Source organism: Scaptodrosophila lebanonensis, unplaced genomic scaffold (assembly GCF_003285725.1).
Source record: "Scaptodrosophila lebanonensis strain 11010-0011.00,11010-0021.00 unplaced genomic scaffold, SlebRS2 tig00000001-arrow-pilon, whole genome shotgun sequence".
NCBI lineage: Eukaryota > Metazoa > Arthropoda > Insecta > Diptera > Drosophilidae > Scaptodrosophila > Scaptodrosophila lebanonensis.
The window spans coordinates 1638672-1663848 of NW_022060529.1; the positions used below are offsets into that span (position 1 = coordinate 1638672).

The following is a 25177-nucleotide window of genomic DNA, read 5'->3' on the forward strand; positions in this document are numbered from 1 at the left end:
ACAGAGCCTGTGGGCCAAGCCTGCGCTTTGGCTCATTAGAGGCGCACAATTATGACTCAGACACTCTGTCTCAGCGGGTACCATGAGTTGCCGCCTGCTACACATGCGCAGCAGCGCCTTGGCCTCAAAACCAACAACAACAACAACAACAGCAATAAAGACCGAAACCGTCAAATTGCGTAGCTAACCGGCCAGTTGTTTGTGCGCCCCCCTTAACCCACCATAGCTTTGTTCATAATTAGCTGTAATATATTTTCTTAACCCCCATGCCCCCACTACTTTCCTCTCGCCAGCTCTTGCGCATTGCATTGTGCATTTGGCTTTTCGTTATGATTTTTATTGCACCTGGATTTTCTTGTTTGCCCCGGCGAACATTTTTTTATTCATTATTTTTTGTGGCCAACTCTGAGTGTGTGTGCTGATTATTTTGTGCTTATTATTGCGGTTTTTTCATATATATACTACATATATTTCTTTTTTCTTTAACTTTTCAATAAGTGCTGGCTGTTGTTATTATTGTTGTCGTTGCTGTTGTTCCACATGTTGTTGTTGTCGCTGTTGGCCCAAGCGCGATTACTCATTTGACTGCAGGCACATAAATTTTATGCACTTTTTATTGCATTATTTTTGTTTTACTTTTATTAATTGCCTTTTACAACATTTTGTAGACCTGAGCATTACAAACTGCTTTGAGGTTTCTAGACAACTACGGGTGGCGCCGGTAAGTACTACGTATATTTAATGTGCGTGCGTGCCACGTAAGCTGATTTTGTCAGCAAAACATCAAGATACAACTAGCTGTTAAAAAATTCGCATAAGAGATTCATATATACTACTTGCTCAAATGTATTTATTTGAGCAATTAGTTTATAAAATGTGATCATATTACTTTACAAAACCCAACATTAAAGATCGTCATAGATAAAAAGTGAATAGGAAATCTGGGTAAATAAATATGATATTTATGATTATTAAACGTTGAGCAAAAGAATTCAAAAACCCTAATAAAATTATAAGTTTGTACACATAAAGATCGCATTGAAGCTGTTCAAAAACAATTTGCTTTTCGTGGTCTTGGTTGGAGTAGAACCGACTCTTTACCACCGTTTTCTCACAGGCTACAACTATTAGATCTTCCATCACTTACTAATCATAGAATTTTATTAGGTGTTCTTGGTATATATAAATTAACTATCGATCAAAGACCTACAAGATCTTGTACATCATTAAGTTTAACTCGCTATGCCACTAACTACGCTTTGCACACTTCGTTCTGGGTTCTTTTCAATCAATTTAGTCATCTGTTAGATCCTGAGAGCTCTGTCAAATGCATTGCATATCCAAAGCTTAGAATAAAATATTATAACTATCTTAATATAAATTTAAAACGGGACTGTACTTTAAAACTCTAATTTTTTATGAAGAACTTTTGTAATTTTATAATTTTCGTTTTTCATAGTTTATGTGTATGTTTCCATGTCCTGACAGTTCTTTGTCAGAAAGAAATACAACAAAAAATAATATAAAATACAAATGAATTAAGAGTAGTCCCAAGAAGTAGTGTAAAGTTTTATGTGGCGATCAATTAAAAAGTATTACTTAGTAAAGTATTGCGTTCCATAAAATAGAACGGTTTAAGTAAATAATAGCCTGCCTGCAAGTAGAGCACAAAACTCTGTATTCGTTTCGTAAGTCTAGATACAAAGTCTGTTCTGTTGATTAAGCTAATTGAAATGCAAACATCGGAGCAGCTGCGTATTTAAGGAAATCTTTTCACTATAAGTATATGTATATCCAGAATTCGAGATCTTAGAGTAGTGCCCCATTTTCAATAATAATAACTTGTATATTTTATGTGCGAGCCCACAAGCAATGAGCACGAAATTAAACAGAAATAAACTTGAAAAGCCCGCAACAATTGTTGCTGAGTCGCTGGTCAACTATGCGCCGGCGCAACGCTTGGAGGCAGGCAGGCAGCAGCACCAACAACAACAACAACAACAATAATAATAACAGCACTATCCAAAGAGGACATGCGAAATTTTTATTTATTGCTGACAATTGCACAAAGTTTCAGTTTGTTTTGTTTGTGGTTGCCTGCACAGTTTCTATGGTCATTAAAATTGGGACAAATATTTGGTCATGCTCGCTAATGTTGCTCTCGTTGTTGGCGCTGCTATGGCCATTGTTGTTGTTTTGTGTTTTTGTGCAGTGTCTAGAGCACGATATGGCCTGCGGGGGCTATTGGCGCGCTATATCAAACTGTTGGATTTTGACGGCAAGTCCGGCGACTTGGCCAGTGCCCTTGATTGTTGCTCCACTTTGGAAAAAATGTTGCCTGCAACTTTGTGGCAACATGTTGTTGGACTGCTTTGAGATTTCAATGCGATTAGCTGCGTGTGAATTTGTTGTTTAATTAAGGCTGGTGTACATTTGAAATTGTCTGCTAATTAAAGCCATGACTCACACACAGACAGTTGCTAAAAAGTTGCTCAAAATGAAATGCAAAAATATAAAAAAACAGCTTATAATAATCAATTGCTGATTGCGACTCACCGACTCTGTCTTGATGTTGAGCGCCAGCACATGCGACGATGACGATGTGGTTGTTGTTGTCGGCGATGCTGGAGTTACGGCGCAGGGTGGTGAATGCGGCATTGTGCCAGCTGTGGCCCCCAATGCCGATGGCGAGTGGCTAGGACTTGTCTCTCTCAGCGGACTAGCTGCCGCCGCACTCTGCGAATATGGCGAACCGGGCGATTTATTGGCATTTGTGGAACAATTTGAGGGCACAATGGCCGCGGTGGTGCAGCTGGTCAGCGTGCTGACGGCCGAGCTGGAGGACGATGTAGACGAGCAGGATGATGATGACGAAGATGATGAACTGGAGCTGGAGTTGGCAGCATTGCCAGCATTCCCGTTGTTGTTGCTGTTGTTTGCCGCACAAACAAGTGTTGGCATTTTGGTATTGTTGTTGTTGTTGTTGTTATTGTTGTTGCTAGTTGTGTTGTTGTTGTTATTATGATTCTGTGTAGGACTGGCGCTGCTTCCCAAAACGGTGCCATCGCAAAACTCTCGCTTGACAATGCTCCCAGAGCTGCTGCTGCTGTTGGTGCTATTGTTGGTGCTTCCGCTGCTGGCTGGTGCTGCCAGAGTTGCCACCTCACAGGGCAACACCGTGCCCAACATCTTGTCGAGCTTGTACTGTGCCGCCGTTGAATCGTGTGTGTGACGTTTGTGGCACGTGGTTTCAGCAGCGCCCGCAGAATCCTCGCAGCCCTCGGCCATGTCAGTCGGCACGGGGGCGGGCAACGAAGACAACAGCAGCGTTGCAGGCATCCATTTGCAATTTAGCAGCGCTCTCACTCACTTCCTGTAAGGCAATACGAAGGCTAATTAGTATATGTGGGCAAAAAGGACACATTAATTTTAATAACATTGCATTCGCAGACAACGACAGCACACGGCCCCAACACCCTAAGACCGGTCACTGACTAAGGTAGCCCGGTGGCAACTGTACACCACGCACAATAGACCAAAAAAATGCAACACAATATTAGCCTAGGATATTCTTATACATATAGTACATATGTAGTTTGTTAGACATTATTCTTCTTAAAGTAATTGTTCCACTAAAGTGATGTGCAGATGATAAAGCTTGATAGCTTTTATATTCGTTTTTGTTTTTGATAAAAATTACGCTTTGGTAGCTCGGCTATTTAATTTTGTACTGCAGGGTATACTAATTGAAAGTAAAGCACAGCTCCAGTACTTCCAGCTGTCAATGATATCTCCGTTATATCTTAAAGTACTAATAACAGGGTCTGATAAAGTCCAAGACGCTTATTATTCATTATTTAGAGTTTGCATTTTATGCGCACAGACATTATCGAACATATTTCGTGCACTTAAAACCCACACCAGCACATTAATTCCATTAATTATAAACGTCGTCGTCGTCCTCGTCGTCTTCGTGGGTCATTCTCAAACGAACACAAAAGCCTCTTACATAAAGAACAACAACATAAACAGTGAGGCAGGCCCACACACACAGACACAGACACATACACACACACACCTACCGACGTATAAATATACGTTTATATATCTATATATATATGTATATACTTGCAGATGCAGAAAGAAGTCCCCCGCTCGTCTGCGTGGACAAACCACAACATGGTTCTCGCACAGAGGTCCGAGCAGACCGCTTGCACTCGTAATCGAAAATTTTACACCTACTCGGCATTATAATTTATATGCCAGGGGGGTTGGCATATGTGTCTGTGTGTGTGTGCAGACCATGTCGGCGGCAAGAAAGTTTACTACATAAGTGTACGTATAAATGCACGTGTATACGTGTATGTGTATGTACGCTTGTATGCGTAGCTGACTCTTATGTAAAACAAAGCTAAGCAGGACCAAGAGGCCAGATAAGGTTGAGGGCTAAGCGAACCTCGACAGAGCTTGAACTAGCCAAGTAAAAGCCATGGGCTTAGACGAAAAATTGGCTTACAATTCAAGCAATTCGGCTGTAATGCGCCTAAATGTAGGCAATGCTTTGCCAATTTGTAGCCACAATTCAAGCAAACACTGGAAATGTCAAAAATATCGAGCAGCCAGAAAAATGCTAGGGAAAATAGCCCCGAGCTTGCTGAAGTTGATGTCCTCGACTACACAAAGCGGGCGTTGATTTTAATGCATTATGCAAAGGGGTCTATAGGGGGTGTACAAGCGTGTGTGTGTGTGTGTGTGTGTGTGTGTGTGTGTGGCAAGCCAAACTATTCAACACGCATGTGTGGGTGAGTGAGTGTCTGATTGTCTGCACTTGTAATAATGGAAGGCCCATGACCAATGCAACAACCAAGCAGCTCACACTTATACCTACACAGACACCCCCTCGCCACTCGCCACTCGCACCATTTGCCCTGCCCTGCCCTCCCCTACTCCCCCACACTTTCCGCCCAACAGCTGGTTGGCAGCAGGCAGCCGGCAGCAGTCAACGAACGCACTTTTCCGGCCACGTCGCCGACGTCGTTGGTCATAATGAGGCACAAATATATACACACACACATACACACACTCAAGTTGCAAGTTGTGAGCAGGACATGCAATGCATGGACATGCATACATACATATATGCACACATACATGCACATTTCAGTTGTAGGAACCAGGCAATGTCCAAGAGTTGGCAGGCGCATTGGTTTTGGTTTGTAGATTTTTTGGGAGAGGGCAGCAAACGGTCCGAAGTTGTTTGGGGAGAAGGCGTAATAATTAATTTTGTACGTTGCATGCAAATGGCTGCATATGTATGTGCATGCGTGTGTGTGTGTGTGTGTGTGTGTGTGGCATGTGTGTTTGTGGCATGGTGTGAGCTTTTCGCTCGGGGGCATATGGCATATGCATAAGAAGCAAACAATGCAAAACAAAGCAAAACACGAAGCCGTCGTAGTGGCAGAGGCAGGAGTGGCAGAGGAGGTAGCAAGAGAAGCAATATAATTTTAAGTATGCGTCAACGCCAGCCGCACAAACATGTGGCAAGCACAAGCGAGATGGTTGAAGCGACTGCAAGGTAGAAAGAGAAAGACAGAGACGAAGACGAAGAAATAGAGAGAGCACATCACTGGGTGGGCGCCTAGTTGACCAGTATAATGAGCTTTAGTGTTGCTGTTGTTGCCGACATCAGTCCTAGCAGCAGCAGCAGCAGCAGCAGCATGTTGTGAAAGTTTGCTTGCCGCATCAGAACTGGCTGGCAAATTGTAACGACAAAATGCACAAAACAAATTAAATATAATTTGCGCCTGTCTAAATTACACAGGCCAAGTCAAGACATGCCGCAGCAAATAGCAACAACAACAACAACAGCAACCACAACGATGTCGCTTCCTGCAACACCAATACAACTAACAGCAACGGCAACAAAAATCTAATCAATAACCAGCAACTAGTAGAATTTCATGTAGCACACTAAATAGCACGATTAATTATCGCCAGCGCGACTATAATTCAAATCAAGTAAGCTTGATTTTGAGCGCAGCAGTGGGCAACAAGCAACAAGCAACAAGCTACATGGGACGCATCAACAGCAACAACAAGACCAACATAAGCAACAACAAGAGCAACATGAGCAACACTCGCTGGGTCCAGAGCTGCGTGCCAAGCCCCAAGTTGCAGTCACATTACAAACCGGTCTAATTATACTCATTTTGCGTGCTGCCTGCCTCCCTGCCTGCCTCCCTGCCTGCCTTACTGCAACATTGCCGGTGTCGCTGCTACGCTATAAATTGCAATTTCCATGCAACTTTCTATTGGTAAAAATTTATCATTTTTAAGTCGTCGTCGTCGCCGTCGTTGTCGTCAGCGTCAGCGTCGTCTTTATGGTCCTCGTCGTCGTTGTTTAAGACGCAACGTTTTGTGTATGCGGCATCCAATTCGTAGGCAATATTCAAATTAATAAAATCATCAATAATTTTGCAGCACGGCAACATGTTCTACATGTTGTTTGCTCGTTGCAGTTGCCGTTGCCATTTCAGCCAACCAGCTAGTCAGCTAGTCAGCCAGTCAGTCAGGCAGTCAGCCAGCCAGCAAGTTGTTGTAATTAATAGCCAAACTAAATTGTAGCACGTTTGCCATCATTTAGTGACTTGAACCAAATGTGGAACAAAGCAATTTTTGATTAAAAACCTGCAACAAGCCGCTCGATGTCGATGGCGATGTCGATGTCGATGTCCGGCTGTTGGCCATTAAATTGCTTTTGATTTGTAATTAGCGTAAAATGCATATTAAATACTCGTACTAACGACAATTGCCACAAAAGTTGCACCGCATTCTTTAAGGAAGTGAATGTTGTTGTTGCAACTAGCCGTTAATGCAACTTTTATGGAATTGGGCGATGATCAACTTTTATGCCAAACTTGAGCAACAAAAACAAACAATAAAATCAATAATGCGCCTCAAACCCAACACACACACACACACACACACACAGGAAGAAGATGGGGTTGGGGATGGGGTTGGGGATGAGGATGGGGCTGCCAAAGCAACATTAAGTCATTCGGCTGAAATTATTTATGCAACATTTATTTACGCACACGTACGCAAAAAAGTTTATGCTACACTCACACACACACACACACACACACACACATAGCCCCTTACATACGTACACACACATATGAGACACATGAGCCTGTTGGGCGTTTGTAATGAGTTTGCTGCATTGTTTTCAGGGTTGCTGAGTGGGTGTGGGTGCGGGACCGGGTCTGGGTCCGGCAGGAGAAACGTGTCGAGGGTTGCCGGATCGGGTAGTGGGCATGCATTTTGGTGCGGCAAAACGTGCAATTTTCTTAAAAATTACACACGATTACACATGAAATACTGCAACGGTAAAGTATTATACACAACTGGGGTGAGTGTAATGGCAAGGTTATGTGCGAGTAGAGAAGGGTAAGAAGAAGGGTAATGAAGAGCTCGCAGTTTGAACTTTCAGTCTGAGCACCAAAGTGCTATAAAGCTATAAAGCCGCAAACAGATTAATGAACAACGAATGGAATGATACAAAAGTTACAGAAAAAGGAACCCTGCAAAGAGATAAGTACTTAACAATTTAAACAGTTGAATGGAATATTTATAATGTCTTATACTTATAATTTCTTATACTTATGTAACATTTCGAACGGCTTGTCAACTGAATCAACAAGTAAGCGATTTCATAATAATTCCAAAAGTTCAACTGTACAAAAATGAAAGTAATAATACAATCCTTCATTTAACAACGGTTTTAAATATCCAAAAAACTTACAAAACTCTTCATAAGAGTATTATTGAAACGAAATTTAGTTACAAATAGTCGATTGGTCACAGTGAGAGACTGTGACCTTATATGTGCTATACTGCAATAAAACAGTCTAAGAAGCAAGCTATATTCCTATGAATTATCCTTTAAATTCTTATAAATGCTTGTAACTTTCAAACGAAGTATTGTTCGTATATCGAGCATGATTTTGAAGTGAACCGATTTTAAATATTAATTTCATGGTAATGATACGAACAATTAAATGCTATTTGATTTCTTCAACAACGATCAGTTTGATTTTCGCAATAAACTGTGACTTGATCGCTTTTAAGGTAGGAACAGACAACTAGAGTTAGTTTAGAGCCTTGTGAAATAACCTTAGACTGTGCCAGAGAATGTCATACGCTAAGACTCTGAAAATAATGTCAAGCCGAGTTGTTGTTGTAAATTGGAATTGCAGTCAAGATATATTACACAGGCATTGCACCTTGACCAACCCATAATTACTCTGGTGACCCATGTGAGACGCTTTAATAAAACGCATTATGTTATGTGCATAAAAGTATACATATGACGGGGTGATGTGTTTTTTTTTTTCAATTTTTTTTTTTTTTTTTTTTTGTATTATTATTATTGCTGATGTCGACGTTGACTGTCGACTTTTCCACTCAAATCATTAAAAAAATAATAATAATAATGAAATTTGCGTGATTCAAACTAAGCACGCACTAGGCGATGCCAATAACAGCAGCAGCGACGACAACAACAATAGCAACAATGCCGGAGGCGTGCTCAATACAACAAAAACGACAACAACAACTACTACTACAAGAACAATGAGCATGTGCAAGCAATACAGTCAAACGCCCCCAGCGTGAACAACAATAGCAATAGCAACAACATGAGGAGCAAGGAAGTCAAAGTCATGCCCAGCCAAGCCAAAGGCAACCCTCTTTATAGCGTGCGCTGTCCTCATCCTTGCCAGCGTCCTGTGCACGTCGCTGTTGTCGTCCTTAATGCGCCGCGTAATGAGTTATTCGCATTTTTTATTTGCATTAAAAGCGAACCGTTAGCTACACCCCATCCCCCCGTAAAATACACAAACATTTGGCAATTTTAATTCATTTAGAAATGAAAAAAAAAACAAAAAATGAAAATATAAAAAAATCCTTTAGGAATATACGTACTATATATGAGGCGCTGTCGTAAAATCGAAAATTGCATGTTCTGACCGTATTGCAGCCGCCATTGTTGTTGTTTTTACAGTTGTTGTTGTTCTTGCTGTTGTCGTATAATCCAAAGGCAAGCAAAGAGGGGTGCAGCACGCGCGAGCTCGAGCTCGAGCTTGGGCGACATGAGCACAAAACATAATTTTGCTAAATTAGCGAAAAACAAAAGGAACTGAAGACGGAGCGGGCAGATAGGGGTGCGGCCGGGGGCCAGGGGCCAGCGAATACTCCCCAATTGAGCACGCACCAAAATCATTTGCCAAGTGCCGCCAGGTAAGGGGGACTAACGGTGCGCCATAATCAACGTCTAAATATTTGGCTCAAAATAAAAGAGTAGGAAAAAAATGTGTACGAGTATAAATGACTGTATATACATATGTACTATGTATGTATGTTGGCTGCATTTGGTGCTGGGCAACGGCCAACTAATTATAAAAATTTTTGCAACCCCTTCGCACACACACACACACACACGCACGAACAATGAAAATTATGCGCGAAACCCTTTCAGGGAACTGCATGTGGGTCCCATGCCAAGCCCAGGGTAAGTGATTGTGTACGTGCTCATTATGGAAATTTCTTTCTTTTTTTTGTTTTCGTTTTTGCATTTTCTGTTGCTGCAAAATTAATGCAATAGGGCCGTGGCCAATGCATGGTGTATGGGTTGTTAATGACAGACAGCGGGCATGGCGACAAGTCCTGGTCCTGTGCTTAGCGAGGGACTCTGGCAAAGGCGTACAGACAAGGGTTTTGTGGAGCTCTGATACGCGATTATAATTAGAATTTAGCCACGGGAGTTATACGAGGGTTGGCCCATCATCTGGGGTTGTTAAGTGTTTCAGTTGACTGCAGTTTTCAAAATTGAGACTGGCTTGAAAGCGCTCTGATAATCAAATTTATAATCGATTAACTACGCGTACTTGACAGTGGAAATAACAGTGGGCGGTCCACAAAACATGACAAAGACAAAGTATGCGAACTAGATGCAGTCGCAAAGATAAGTTCCGGAAACATTCTATAAACTATTGCTGTCTTAGTCATCAGATTTAAAACACCACAACTGTCAACTTCTTGATGCAATTCTCAGCATGTTTTGATGAAAGTCAAGGTTACCTGCAAAGAAGTAGAAAGGCATAGAAGAAAGCGTTTTTAACGCTCAAAGCTCTCCCGCAAAAGTCTTAATAGTATTAAAAACAAGTGGAAACAGCAGAGTACTTCTTTTAAATACTCTGTACATATTTGTATAATAATTACAAATTTTATACACTGTATGCAAATTAGTTTTTGTGGGGTCTGCTACGCCTCCTTCGGCCTGTTAAATTTTCCTCTTCTCGAAAACCTAATATACTCTTGTGTATTTTATGTAGAGAGCAGTATAATAACAAACCAAACAGTGTGGAACGAGCTTTAATAAGCCTCTTCCGATTCAGCCAACGAAGTTTAAGCTAACTGTGCCTAACAAGAACCCATTTATCCTTCGAAATATGTACACATAACCTTTGTGGCATTTCCTTACCAACGGACTATGAAATTCTCTTTTATTACGCATGTAAGAATATGTTTTTTTTCTACTTATAGCTCTTTGAAGAGATTAAATTTAATTAACTTTTTATTTCCTCACATAGTTCAATTAAAAGCTAAGTTATATTTTCTTAAATATTTTATAAATATATTAGCTTATTGTTAATAATTAGTGGCTGATTAAAACAAGTATTTCATCTGTTGACGCTACTTTACAAGTATTAGTTGTGATGTGATCACTAAAATGTATTTAATCAGTATACTAAATGTTTAGTTGCATTACATTCAATTTAAGCCGCACTTATTTATTATAACTGCTGTGTTGCTTAGCGAGCTAATATGTTTGTAGGCCTTGGCGCTCACAACTACCAATTGAGTCATTAGCCTGGTCCCAAAAGCCATTAGAAGCGACAAAAACAGGCAATGCCACAAGTCAATAATAAAAGGCATGCAATCAATCGATCAGAGATAATTATCGATTATATTAAATGCAATTATATTTTACATTTAAATGCACTTCGAGTGCTGTATTGTGTGTTGTCTAATGAGCTGCAGTGAGGCGTTAATGTCTAACACATGCATACTCTCTCTCACAAACACACACACACAGATACGGACACACGAACGGAGCGATTAATGTGCGGTACACTTAGTTGCATGCAAATGGCGTCTTTAAAGCGCTTAATCAACTTATTAAGTAGGGCGCCGGGGCATTGACAAGTGCCCTTTGAATTTAAACGATAATTAGTTGAAAAGTGCACACGCGCTATAAGCAATGTGCGCCATAATTAGCGCACGTGAAAGAGGGATGGCAGTAGTCACAACTATTGCAGACTGTACTTCGAGTTGCTTGCTGTTCCTGCTGTTCTTGTTGTTCTTGTTGTTGCTGTATGGTGCCGGCTGTTATGCCGTTTTACAACTTAGTATTATATATTTATAATAATTATTTATTTACCTTTAGCTTGTTCCACAACGACCACTGCTTATTAAAAACTACTTAAATAGCAGGCACTTAGGCCATCTCTCTCGTACACACGCGCCCTGGACGACTTGGAACAATGGCAACCAGTTAGACGCCCTCCCCCCCTCCACCGCCAGCACCTACATATGGCACATCTACATATGCACATACTATATTCGTACTAGTAGCTATAACCCGAGGCATTCGTCGTCATAATTATTATAAGTTGCACTTTGCTTATTAGTTTGTATATGTTCGAGCCAATGCACGTGTCTGTACAGGTTCTGTGCCCTAGGTGGCGCTCGTGGAGCTTTGGAATGAGGTTATGTCATTTCTTTATGACGATGACTGGTGCATAATTCAGCTGCATATAAGCTGATTACAAGCTGATTACGACTTGGCTATTAATTAAGGCAATGTTAGGGAATTTCTAGGGGGAATGCCAACTGCTCTCAATATTTTTCATTCAACCGCTTCACTAGTATGCAAATGAAGCTCTCCCTGACTATCTTTCTCTCCAGAACTGGCCTCGCCAATGCAGTGAAATTTTTGATTTCAATTGAAATAAATTTCTATTAATATTTTTAATTGTTTGTTAAGTGAAAGATGCGAAATGGCAGCAACAATAACAAGTGGAGAAGGAAAAGAAAGCATTGCGAATACAAATAAGGAGAACAACAACAACAACAACAAAATCGTTATATTTGTTAATTGAGATTTGACCTGATGATATGGCGAAATGAGCACAACATCAGCTACAACGACAACAACAGCGGCAGCGATGTCGTCAAGTAGCATTGACGTCGACAACAATCGTCGTTAGAAAGAAAAGCTGTGAAAGTGTGTTAATTAAGAGATATAGAGGGATAGAACATAAGTACTATATAGTCATGCTATACTGTACTGTACAAAATTAGGCGTATGCAAAAACCACAAAAATTTATTTTAAAAGAATTAGCAAATATACTAATACTATGGTGTAGGATGAAAAACGTTTTCCGCCCAGCCTAACAAATAATATCGATATTATTCAAATTCCGATATAATATTAACAATACCCAGAATACACGATACATGGGTTAAAGTTTTCGATACACAATGTTGTAATATTTCTAAGAAAGACAAACGCGTTTCCCATTAAGATTATTCCACCAATCATTCCTAAGACATTTCCAAACATTTCTGCTAAGGAGGAGCTCAGCTGTGGAAGGGGCCCTTACACTTTTGTGATTATTTCGCATCGATCTTTATATGGTCTGGGTGCAGAGGATCTCTGCAGCCGCCGGGTACGTTTATTTTGATGGAAATTACATTTCTGCACTAGCAGAGCCCGTCGCTTTAACCCTCAAGGCAACCAAGTTATGGTCCACATTCGTTTACCATTTGCTGCCCACTTGTAATTGCTACAGACTCCACAATAAGTCTGCAGCCAACGCCATTGTCGTAGCTATACTTACCTATAATTTGCACTCAAAGTAACGGCAGCAACAACGACAACAACAACAACGACAGCAGCAAATCAAATGGCACGCATGAAATTAAGTTTTAAGCGCGAAAAAATTCATATGTACGACACCGTGTGCCAATTAATGTAAATTACGCAGCCACAACGACGCAGCAATGGCGATGGCGACGGCAATGCACAGTGGATCATTCGAACCAAGTCTGAAACAAATTGATTGAAAATTAAACTAAAATTTCGTCGTTTCCTGAAGCACCTGTTCTTTCTCAATTAACTTTTTTATTATTAATGTTGATGAAGATCAGCCGTCAATGTCGCCCATAACACTACTGTTTTCTACGACAAAAAGAAACCAAACGAAACAAATGATATAAGAAATTGCAAGATTTATATAATTATGTATGAAGGGCTAGGTATGAAAAGTACGAATATACTTATGTATACATACTGAGGTAAACCCAATTGACAATCGTCAGAATATAAAAGGTACGATGTTTATAGGATAAGGAGGAACAAAGCATTATATTGTTACTATATATAGTAAGAAGAAAAATAGTACAAAAGCTAAAAAATAAAACTAAATTTAGAATGAATTTGGAAATTTAAGCAATAGTTAGATTCTTTTTATTCTCCTAACACTGTCTGCCACCAATTACAAAGTACCGATTTTTTTTAGCGATTGCGAAGAGTACAGTTCTGATGGTTAGCGTGGAAATGCGAACATACTAGTCGCATCCAATGAGGGTGCTACAATCTAATATACTTTTTATGTTTGTTCATTTGGAACTACTTAGAATAAGATTGGAAACCTATGAGGTGTTTACTTCCGATCAATAGTTCGAAAGCTCGACATGATTGCGATTTTCTTTAAAAGACTTGATTTGTATGCATGAAAAGGGGAAATTATCCACTGTACATCAGCAACATGACACCAATAGACGCATTGTGGCGGTATGGCAACGCCATCAGTGGCCCCCGGGGCCGCTGCACGCATGCGTGTGCAATTTGAAAGTGTGCGCAACGCCTGCAACAAATTAAGCACAGAAGAAAAAAAGCACATACCTAGTAAAATATTATTAAATGCGCCAATTTGTAGCCGTTGTTTGCCATTTTGTGGCAGTTGGAAGCATGCGCAGGCGCAGGCGCAGGTACAGGTACACTTGCCTCATTAAGTGCAGCGTGACGGAGCTGCTGCTGTTGTTGTTGTTGTTGTTGTTATTGTCGCTGGTGCTGTTGTCTTTGACGTTTGCCTTATGCATAAATGCATGAGGCAAGCTCGCCTGCCCACCCGCTTGCCCTCAGCAAACTGTACTACACATACATACATACATACTATGAGCGATTTATGCGCATGCGCGACAGTTTTAGGCCACACCAACTTTCTAACGGCTGCGTCACTTGGCAAATGCAGTTGTTGCTGAAGTTGAAGTTGCCTTTGTTGCTGCCTTTGTTGCTGCTGCTGTTGTTATGTAGCCCCGTAGTCGATGCTTATTAAAAGGTTAAATAACTTTGCATTGAACTCACATCATTTGCCATAATAGTAATGCAAAAGCCAATCAACGAAATATATTTATTTAAATGAGTCTAAATTACGGCTCATTGAAAAATATTGAGAGGCATGACTGTGTCGTCGTCTATGGGTGCCCGCGTCAATGCCCGCGTTTCTGTTGCCCCCCAGCCCATTGGCATTTCTCTGATTGGAACATACTCGTAAAATCGTTTGCCATTCAATACACTCCACTCGTCCCATACAAAACGTAAATTAATAAAAATCAGTGAAAACAAGTAAAACGTTCAATCGTCGTTTCCTTAATTTATGTGACAATAATTGACGAGAGCAAACCCAAAAAAAAAAATAACAACAACAAACCACATGATGAAAACGATCATTGGGCGATGGCGATGGGCAAAGGCAAAAGAAAGCAAAGCATATAACAAATCAGGGCCATATTCATAAACGCCTAATGAAAGTCATTCAAATGTGTTAATTTTCATACATACTATAAAGTACCTCATACATATACACACACACACACACATATGTAAGGGTATGGCAGCGCGTGGTGCGACAATTTCTTGGAATACATACACAAGTTTTTATAATTTACAATTTTCTAAATATATATCATTAATCTACATATAAAACAGTTTGTCCTGACTGACTGACTGACTGACTGATTGGTGATCAACGCACAGAAAACAGGCTCCACCGTTTGTATGAAAAATCCACAACCTGATTAACTTCAAACTTAGTTTAGTAAAACGCACACTTGGTTTTTTGAAAATTTTTTGAAACATGGGAGTTTTCCTGTAGAAAAAAAGCTGGGGCACAAAAGGAAACCGCGTCAACAGCCCACAGCCCAAGCGGTAACAGCTAGGATGCTGAAACTCGGGCTCAAGTGTCCTATCATAGTGTAGGTGCGCACTAAGAAGGAATTTTGAATTCGAAAATTCGAGCTCCAAAAGGGGAAAACGAGCTTCAAAGTTTATTTGCAAAATCCACATTTTTCAACCGATCGACTTAAATCTTGGTTTCTAAAATCAATAAAAGAATACATATACAACTGCATACTTTTGTACAAAATTTTTTTTTGATACTGAATTATTGGGGTTTTCTTAGGTCACAAAAGGAATTATTATAGCTTTTTGAATCTCATTTGGACGATGCATTTCCCTAAGCAGTATACTCTTTACGCATTTCTTGTGCTTATTTATTATTCATTATTATTAGTTATTTATTATTTATTTATTTTATTTAAGACAAATTAAATGTTTAATGCACATTAAAAATAAATGTTGTAGAAATGCAATATACTAGTTCTTAATCTGCAAAAAGAGATGCATTAGCCATGTCCGTTTCTTCATCCGTTCGGCTTTCTGTTCTGTTTTTTTCATGAGAGTTTACATTTTTGTAACCTTCACCCAAAGGGTAAAAGGGTGTACGAGTTTAAGCTCAAGTCTTTTGGTTTCACCTTCCGTAGAGCTTTTCTGATTTTCTTTGCATATTCAAACTTTGCACCCAGAAATGTGGCATACACTCCGATTCTCTTTGCCATCTCACTATGAATCGTTGTCTTAATTAAGCGCCAGAACGCCTCTTGAGCACCCGCAGCTTTCGAAGTTCTTTTTTGTCGCCGCTCTTGTCGCTATTGAGTTGCCACAATTTGTGCCTGCCACTTGATTTGAGCTCCGTGGTTTATTCCGCCCAACTCGATCTCGATCTTCCAGTTCATTTTGCATTTCAACTCTAATTGTTTCACGCGCTCGCGTCACAAATGACGCAATAAACTGACCGAGTGCCTGCCTGGCAATAATGCCAATTAATGAACAACAATAACACAATACATATTTATTAATAATAAGTAAAATAATTTGCCCAATTAACGGCGACAGCATTCCGTCGTTGCTGCCATCGCCATCGCCACCGCCACCGCCATCACCAACATCATGTAGTCGTGGTTGTGGCTGTGGTTGTGGTTGTGGTTGCTGCCACAAATCGGGTGCAGGGCCGGCTGCGCAAATCACAGCAAGCCGAGCCAACGATCTGGGGACCAAGCGATCAAGAGACCGCGATTGTTGTTGCTGTAATTGAATTCTTTTTTCCTCTCGATTTTCGTTTAGCGGCAATTGAAATTGAAATACATTTTCGAGTTTGACAGATTTAATTATTGGAAGTAAATACTTATGTATATACAGTACTTACTCGTACGATGCTGCTGCTGAAGCTGAAGCTGAAGCTGTTGGGGAGGCTGTGGAATGCATGGGCTATGGATAATTATGTGACCATGTTGGGCCATGTTGTTTATAAAACATGCGACGCAATTGGTGCCCCAACTAACTGGCTATCGAAGCACTATGTAGGGGAGTGTAAATGATAGGAGTCGCTGCCATAAATTGTTCGTTCATGTTTGTCCCTCCCCATCCCCCTCCCTCTCTCTTCCACAGTTCGCGCTCGAAATTTATTGTTCGTTTATCTTTTTAGCTGTTCTTGCCAAAATGATTGCAATTGGCATCAGTAAATACATGGGAATCAAATGAATTATGGCTTGTAAGAATGGAGAATGAAATGAAATACTCAAATGCAGCCAAATGCTCAAAATATTACATTAGCAGCAAATGCTGAACAATGGCTTAAAGAAGTATTTTATTATTCAATATTAATATTGGAATTATATAGAAATTAATATTTAAATTTAAATTGCACAAGCTTTTTGTTTTGTTCTTTAATCATATTTATTTGCATTTGTATTGTATTTTTTATTAGAAATTGTTCATATTTGTACAACTTTTCAGACAGACTTATATTTTTTATCGCTATAAAAATGACAATCGAACAAAGGTAAGCCTATACTATAAGCTCGGTAAAAACTTGTAAATTGAACGAGAAAAGTTTCTAGCGATGATTGTTCATCTGATAGCAGAGTCGTCGAATGCTATGCGTGATCCAAAAAGGAGGACTTGGTTAATGGGGAACATTCGTAATTACCGAAGATGCAATCGAAAAAGCGGGTAAGTTATTTAAATAAAACTGGCAATATTTTAAATGAAATTAATGGTAATAGAATTAAATATCTCCAATACAACGATGTTATTTGTTCCGCAGAGTTGACTGATAATCAAAATGCATTGTCTCATCTATATCTGATTTGTTGTCAAAAACCGCAACCCCTCTTGAAACTACTTCTGGCATTACTATTAAGGAAAGATGTTCCACGGAATTTATTCCATGTTTTTTTTTTTATTCAAAAGGTTCGATTTAATAATAACACGAGTATTTGCCTTCAAAGAGGATTACTATACAAATGAAAAACCTCTCAACACGAAAATAAACGGAATTGTTTACAAAATGGCTTTGCAATTCGATTGCAGGTTATATCTGCTGGAAAGACAATTGTCCTTTAATATTGAGTATTAAAGAGAAATGTTTTATCCTCGCTACTTATCTAATCAGAATTAAAGGGAAATTGCACGCACATATTAACAATTTTGTATGTTTGTATACGCATGTGTATTTCGGTAAGAAACGCTCTCTTCTGCTCACGTGCACACTTACACGCACATGCCAGTCAACAAGACAGTTGAAATTGTGCTCATTTAGGCTCCATAAATTTTAGCCAAGACAACAGACATATACACATAGTATGTACACACAAACAGTACATACATACATACATACATACATACATACATATATGTACACATGTGTACCTACTATATCCATTCATTCAGACATTCTCAATCCGCTGGCCAATACAACGCCATGCACAATTGCATATGGCATACCATATAGAAATCAGAAATCAGCGTAGAAAATCAGTGCCTGCTGATTTTGTTGTTGTTGTTGTTGTTGTTTTTGTTGCTGCTGCTGTTATTGTTGTGGTTGTTATTTTGCTGCTCGCACTGCCTTTTTACTTACATTTTACATTCTGTAGACTGACTTTTTTGTATTGTGCGATTTTTTTGTTGCTGCTGATGCCGTTGTTGCCGTTCGTTCGTTTATTAATTATACCAGTTACCTTTTATTTGTAGTTGTTGGCAGTTGCAACAACAACAACAACAACAGCAATAGCAACACCAACAGCAGGCAACATTGAGGTCTCGTCAGTTTGTCTTGGCACATTTGCCCGGCAGTTCTTGTTGCTGTTGTTGATACTGCTTTAGTGCTGGCTGGCAATTGGCATTTGTGCTTTTCGAGTTGCATTTGGAATTATGCTAAATTATATGCAAGTGTTAGAGTAATGAAAAGTCGGTTGATTGTATGTGTATATAACTACCCACAGATATGTGTGTGTGTGTGTGTGTGTGAGTTTGTATGGATTCGTTATCCGTCTGTGCAATAATAATAAAAAGCACATTACACATACGCAATGTTGCACCGCGATTATTGTGCCGTAATTGCATGCAATTATAGACTCTGTGCTCATTTAGATAAGCAAGCCGGCAACTTGCCTTTTTAGCTCTGACTCCGACGATTTACGGACAACTCTAAAAATGAGTACCAACCAACAATTTAGTGATTGCAACTAAAAACCGATTTACAAGCAAAAAACATCATATACAAACATATTTTCATGAATGAAATAGGCAGTCAAGCAACTAAAAAGCTAAATTGTGCTCAACAGAGCGACTTCATGAATGAGCAACGTGTGGCAGTGGCAGCGGCAGAGGCAGCGGCGGCGGTTGCGCTTGACTGACGCCACTCAGATGGCAAAGATTTTTATCGCACACCACACCACAAGCGCCAGGCGACTAAAAGTTTGTAAGACAAACACACACCAAAACAGAGGAAAATGCCGATGACACACACACCAAAGTTGCTGCGGAAAAATAACAGAAGCTCAGCAAGTGGAAGCTGCTAGAGAAAAACGCAAACAAAAAACGCAAGCATAAAAGCGCGCTAACAAATAAATAGGAAAAAAGTAAAACAGACTCTGGCAAACGAATAAACAAGAAAGCAAACAAACAAACCAACGAGCGAGCAAGCATAAGCTTCCCAGTGACGTCACAAGCCTTCACAGCCTTGCCATGGCCCATTGCCTTTTGTCAAAGATGCGCGCGTATGAAGAAAAGAAGGTAGGAAAAAAAAAAGAATAAACGATGCCGCCACCACCTTATGAAGTTGTAAAAGCGTCAACGAGGTGCCTGTAAGCCTTAGCTAAGGCATCAACCGAGTCTCTGACTGTCTGTCTCATTGTTTATATGTGTGTGCTTCTGCATGTGTGTGAGTGCGCTTGTGTTTGGCCACAAAAAGCCATAACATGGTCAGGAGTTGGCGCAACAGGCGGCGCTTTTGCGTGTACATGGCTAGCAGGCGTGCAGCAATGGCCAGACGCTCTGCAGCTGGTGGATGCTGCGGCCAATCAGTACCGCAAGGCATCATGTGACAGACGCGTGTGGCATGATAAGCAAAAGCCAGCAATATCGAAGCAATCAGACTGACTCGCACTTTTAACAGTGAGAATTAAAACAATGTCTTTGCAAAAACAAACAGCAGTGAACCCAAACTGGCAAGCAAGAACGAAAAATGGAATAAAGTCACCTTGGTCGAAAAAATGTGAAATCGTCCTTCCAATGATAAACTGAATCTTCGAAGTCTGCCCGTGGAAAGTCTGTAATCGCTATGCAACAAAAGTTCATTTCACCACCTACAGACTTTCGCCAATACTGTCCACAATTTTAAATATACATAAACACAATTTTTATACCCTGTACCCGTAGATATACACTTTTGTTTTAGATTTCATCTAAATCGGTTAAATCTTAGAAGAGTTATATCAGCGAATTAGTGCTTGGCCAGGTTTCAGGTTTCTTCTATCTTTCTTACATTTGATTGTTGCTTTTAAAAACCGATTTTATCAGCAGGTTTTTATATCAACCAAAAATGCAAAGGCTTCGACTTTTTTAACTCTAGCATGCTTAAATCAATCATTTAGTATTTGATGACAGATTTTGTCGTCAATCTGTTGGAAAGATACGACCAACATATTGTATAGACTTTATTGTCATAAGGAGTATAAATTTATCAGCAGTTACTAAAGAAGGGAATATGGCTTCTATAAACTCGCAGTGTAAATGAGATAGTTCTAATAAAAGTCTATATTTTTCTACCTCTAGTTCTCAATTTGTACCCGAATCTGCATCTTGACCTTCACAATACGCCCGGCTTGGCTCAGCAACAGTGCTGACTACTTGCTTCACAACTTCAAGTTGCGACTCGAGTCTCAACTTGCTGCCAACCGCCACTTCAAGTGCCCCATTAGGTTCACTTAAGACACCCACAACAACACACCCATCCACCCACATTGAAACACACACACACACAGTCAACAAGAACTAGAGGTTGAGTCAGAGAAGGGGAACAGAAAAAAAAGGAAAAAAAACACTCTATTAAAACACCCACTACTTAAAAGAAAAATTACAGACACTTGCCAGACAACTCAGTGAGGCACTCTGGCTCTGGCTCTGGCTCTGCCGATGCCGATGCCGAAGGACGGACGTCAAAGAAAAAGCCACAAAAACGTAACAGCAGCCAGGAAAAATTTCCTCAACCACTGCCTCCACTGCTGCTGCTTCAATATTCGTCTATTCGTCTATTCGTCTCCCCCACCCCTGCACCTTTCTCTGCTTAGCTTGTTTACATTTTGGCTTTTGGAAATCTTCAAATACTGTTGCTGCCGTTGCTGTGGCATTTGCTTTTTGCTGATGCCTTAACATATAATTTTGGCACCGGCAAGTGGCCCAGACCTAGACCCATACCCAGGCCAAGACCTCGCTTCCATTTGGTATTTTAAAGGTACAGCAAAGAGAGAAAAAAATAAACGGACGTATACTACAACTATATGCTCGTACTCGTATATAAAATTGCCACACTTTTGGCCAAATTTTTGCTGAAAACGTGGCAACAGGTTGTTTTGTCGTCAGAAAACTTCCTTTTGTGTGGATGTGTGTGTTTGTGTGTGTGTGTGTGGCCCTTTTTGTGAATGGGCTCATAAAACGTTTTTCTTTTCATGTTCATGGGTGTTGATGTCGTCGTCATCGTCGTCGTCGTCGTCGTCTGTCCCTCTGTCTACCCGTCTGCCTCAGTGTCCCGTTTGAATGTGTGTCTGTATCCCTTTCGAGCTGGGCGTGCGCCCCAAGTTGCTCTTTAGTTTTCAATTTTTTGCTTTTTCAACACACAACAGCAGCAACAGCAACAGAAGCACCAAAAACAACAACAACTGCAACCCACTGGTGGCAATCTAGTGCGCTTTTGTGAAACTTCGGGTTAAGCAGCACTGCTAGCGTTGGTGTTGCCTTTGCCTTTGCCGCTCATTTTGATTAAGTGCGGAGCAATTAAGGCTACTGTTTGCTGCTCTTTATGTAGTTAATCGTAGCACCCAGAAATGGTTTGGGACCGAGACCAAAACAGCTGCCCTGTGGTCAGGTCGATGTTACTAGGAGAAGTGCGGCCAGAGCAACTGCTTGATTGGAAGATTCGAATGATCAGAAAAATAGGTAGCAGACTATATAAGGAATATGCAATACAGGAATTCAATTAAAATATTGAATGTTATTATAATAGGGAAAGAGTGATAAACGAAGCCCATGACAAATATCAAGGTATAAGAGGAAAATAAACTTGGAAAATGGATTAAAAAGGCAAACAAGAAAAGAGAAAATACATATATATAACACAAGTTATAAATTAGGCTCCAAAAGGAAGGGAGAGAGAGAGAGAGAGAGAGAGGAAATTTACAGCAGTATGTAAATAGCATTCCATTTACTTGTATTTCTAGTGCAATTAAATTAAACTCTCCTTCGTCATTCGACTACACTTCCAACTTCCTCAAGCTTTAAAATATAACACCTGCTTATCAAATCGTCCCCTCTATTGACGCACACACAGAAATCCAACTCACAAGCACCCCACACTAAACCGCAAGCACAAAGCAACCAAAACAAAATAAAACAAAAACCTTGAAGAAAGGACGAGCCGCTACCACACAGCTCCAGAACGAACCTGACCTGACCCCAACTAGAAACACAAATACCGTAAAAACACTTTACGAAATTTCTCAACGCCTGGTAAGCCAAGCTAGGGCGTAAAATCAACCCCAAAAAAAGGTAAAGCAAAGTCGTAAAAGTCGCCATCCAAGTGCCGACGGCAAAGGCGCACGCCAGGGTGCCGGCAACCCCACCAACACTTATGTGGAGATTTGCCAAAAATCTTTAAAACATTCAACGGATTTTTGGGGGCCGGTGGCAATGTTTTAATTTTACAAGCTAATGCTCCTGCCCAGCCGCCCGGCTCCAAAGTGTTGACATTAAAATAATAATTTTAATTGCTTCAAATAACACAAAGTCCGAAACCATAATCAGTTGACCCTGCACTTTTTTTGTAAGGCATGTGCCATGTGTAGTCGTGCCGAGCGAAAAGGTTATGCGGGCTGGATGTGTGGGTCTATTTAAACACAAAGGGTAATTAACATTTTTCTTGCTGTCCAAGCGACGATGACGACGGACTGGCGAGCTCAAAAGGATAAGCAGCTTGTTGTCGCTGCCAATGAGATGGTTCTGGCAACCATCGCTTGGGTCTGGCGAATGAAAAAAATTAAATAAAATAAAACAGGCCACACATTAGGTGGGTTCTTTTTGCGGTTTTTGCATTTGGCTTGGCTTGGCTGGTAATGCCTTTTGGCCAGCGCCTCATGTGGATGAGCTCGTGGCTGCTGGTGTGGGCTGCTTGCCTTTCAACACCTTCAACAAAGCGTGAATTAAGTGCTCGAGATTTTCTGCACTTAATACAACAAATTTGCTGTGCAACATGTGGCACTTTGCGGACTCGATCTGGTTAGCAGTGGAGCGCGGTACGCAGTTGTCTTTTTGAGCTAATTGCGCAATTAGCTGGCCATGCCATCTGTCCGCCTGTGACATACTATCCATGCCAGATCTCTGACGTTCCCGTTGTCTCATTAAATGTGGCCCATCACATCATTTGGTCGGAGAGGGAGAAGCAATTTTAATTGCATTTAATTAACGAAAATTAAACGAAAAGCACGAAAAACTTGAAATTCAAACCGAAACTCACTTTATTTCCCAGATGTTCGTTCCCTTGGAAACATTTGTGTCCTAGAAACTAACATCATTTGCAAGAATGGAATCCACTACTTGCCACGAAATAAGCAACATGAACTAGCTCTTACAAGTATACTCTGCCAGATCCATTCGTTCATACAGATGAACAGATGGACGGTCACTGATCAAGAATATATGTATAGACTTCCTCCTGCATCTTACTTACGACTAATATACCCTTCTACCTTCTGGGTACAGGGCCATTTGACGAGCAGGAGAAAACTTGTCACTGTTGCTTTAAAGTATATACTAGTTTAAAGCCGGCAATGTTTTTGAAACATTCAGTAAGAATTGTGTTCTATTGTTAGCTCATTAGTAATGAGCTTGCAAATTGGTATTCAGGCGATCCTAGATAATAAGTCCACAAAAAAATAGAAGAAGAGGAATTTAAAAAGTTTATGATTAACAAAACCAATCGATGTGGTCCTGCCTATCTGCCCATCTATTACTAGTTTTTTATATTATTATACTAGCTATTATAAGCTTCAATATTACTATATACTGGCACATGAACGATTGATGTTAAATGTTGCTTTAGCAAGCAGATCAAAGTTGATCGAGCAAGTAAATATTTTTATTAGAAGAGATATTAGAAATGTTTGAGAATTTTCTCAAAACTAAGGAGAAATTCACAATGATTTAAATGTGCTCTTTCTTAGAGATGATAATTCAATGACTTCAATTTATTAAGAGTTTGACTAATCTGCTTAAATATTAACCGCTAATCAATATGATATTTATTTATATTGAAATCTCTATCCTGGCGTTACAAGTAATAGGTTACTTTTAAATTATTAAAGATCAAACAATAATTGTATATTGATTGGAATGGATCACAATCAATCCTGCAATGGTTTTTAATTTATAAAATTTATAATTTGTATAAAGTCTCTTGACTGATTGCCAATTCAAATATGGGTATATTAGGGAGAGAGAAAAAAAATGTTCTCGCTCTTATGTTTGCACAAAAAGGATTTGGTTCCGTGAGCTCTCCAACCTTCGTTTCTTCTTCTACTTGTAATTATGTATATGCATTTCCGGTGTATCTGCAATCAAAGATCGCATACACGACCATTTACATTATCTTTATCTCGAACATGCCATCCCAACACTGAAATTCTAGAGCCCCGAAATTATGTAATGCCATCATGCACGCAATGCGCTCAGAATAAAATTTAAAAACAAGGGAATGAAAATAAAACTTGAATTGCTAATTGAACAAATGTGAGTAGTTTTGGCTACTTTTGAGCGCGGCATCGAAGCTAAAACAAACAAAAAATTAATTATTGTTTCATGTTTGGTACAAAAAGGCCTTGCAATGTTCTAATGAATTCGAAAACGCGAAGCATAAATTGTTTAATTGCTAATTAAGAATAAGACACAACAACAAAAACCTTAAATGTAATGAATTAGAAGGCGAATCGAACGCGAGTGCCGCGCTCGTTGTTGTTGCTGATGGCGTGTGACAATTCGCATTAATTACAAGAAATGTTCCAAAAAGCAACTGAAACCATAAAAGTGTGTGAGTAATGGGCAGAGCGAGTGCAGTGCACGAGAGCGTTTGAGGCGTAAAGAGTTGGGCTTAACACGAA

At 40.0% G+C, this 25177-nt stretch overlaps 1 protein-coding gene across 1 annotated transcript in view; it reads right to left on the reverse strand.

The window, feature by feature from the left end:
- The window catches only part of LOC115634535 (mediator of RNA polymerase II transcription subunit 13), a 94303-nt gene that overhangs the window by 63458 nt on the left and 5668 nt on the right, over positions 1-25177 (reverse strand). The window contains exon 2 of the mRNA XM_030532345.1: positions 2557-3373. Coding sequence (XP_030388205.1) covers positions 2557-3339 — 783 coding nt within the window. The 5' untranslated portion in view covers positions 3340-3373. The remainder of the gene's footprint in view (positions 1-2556; positions 3374-25177) is intronic.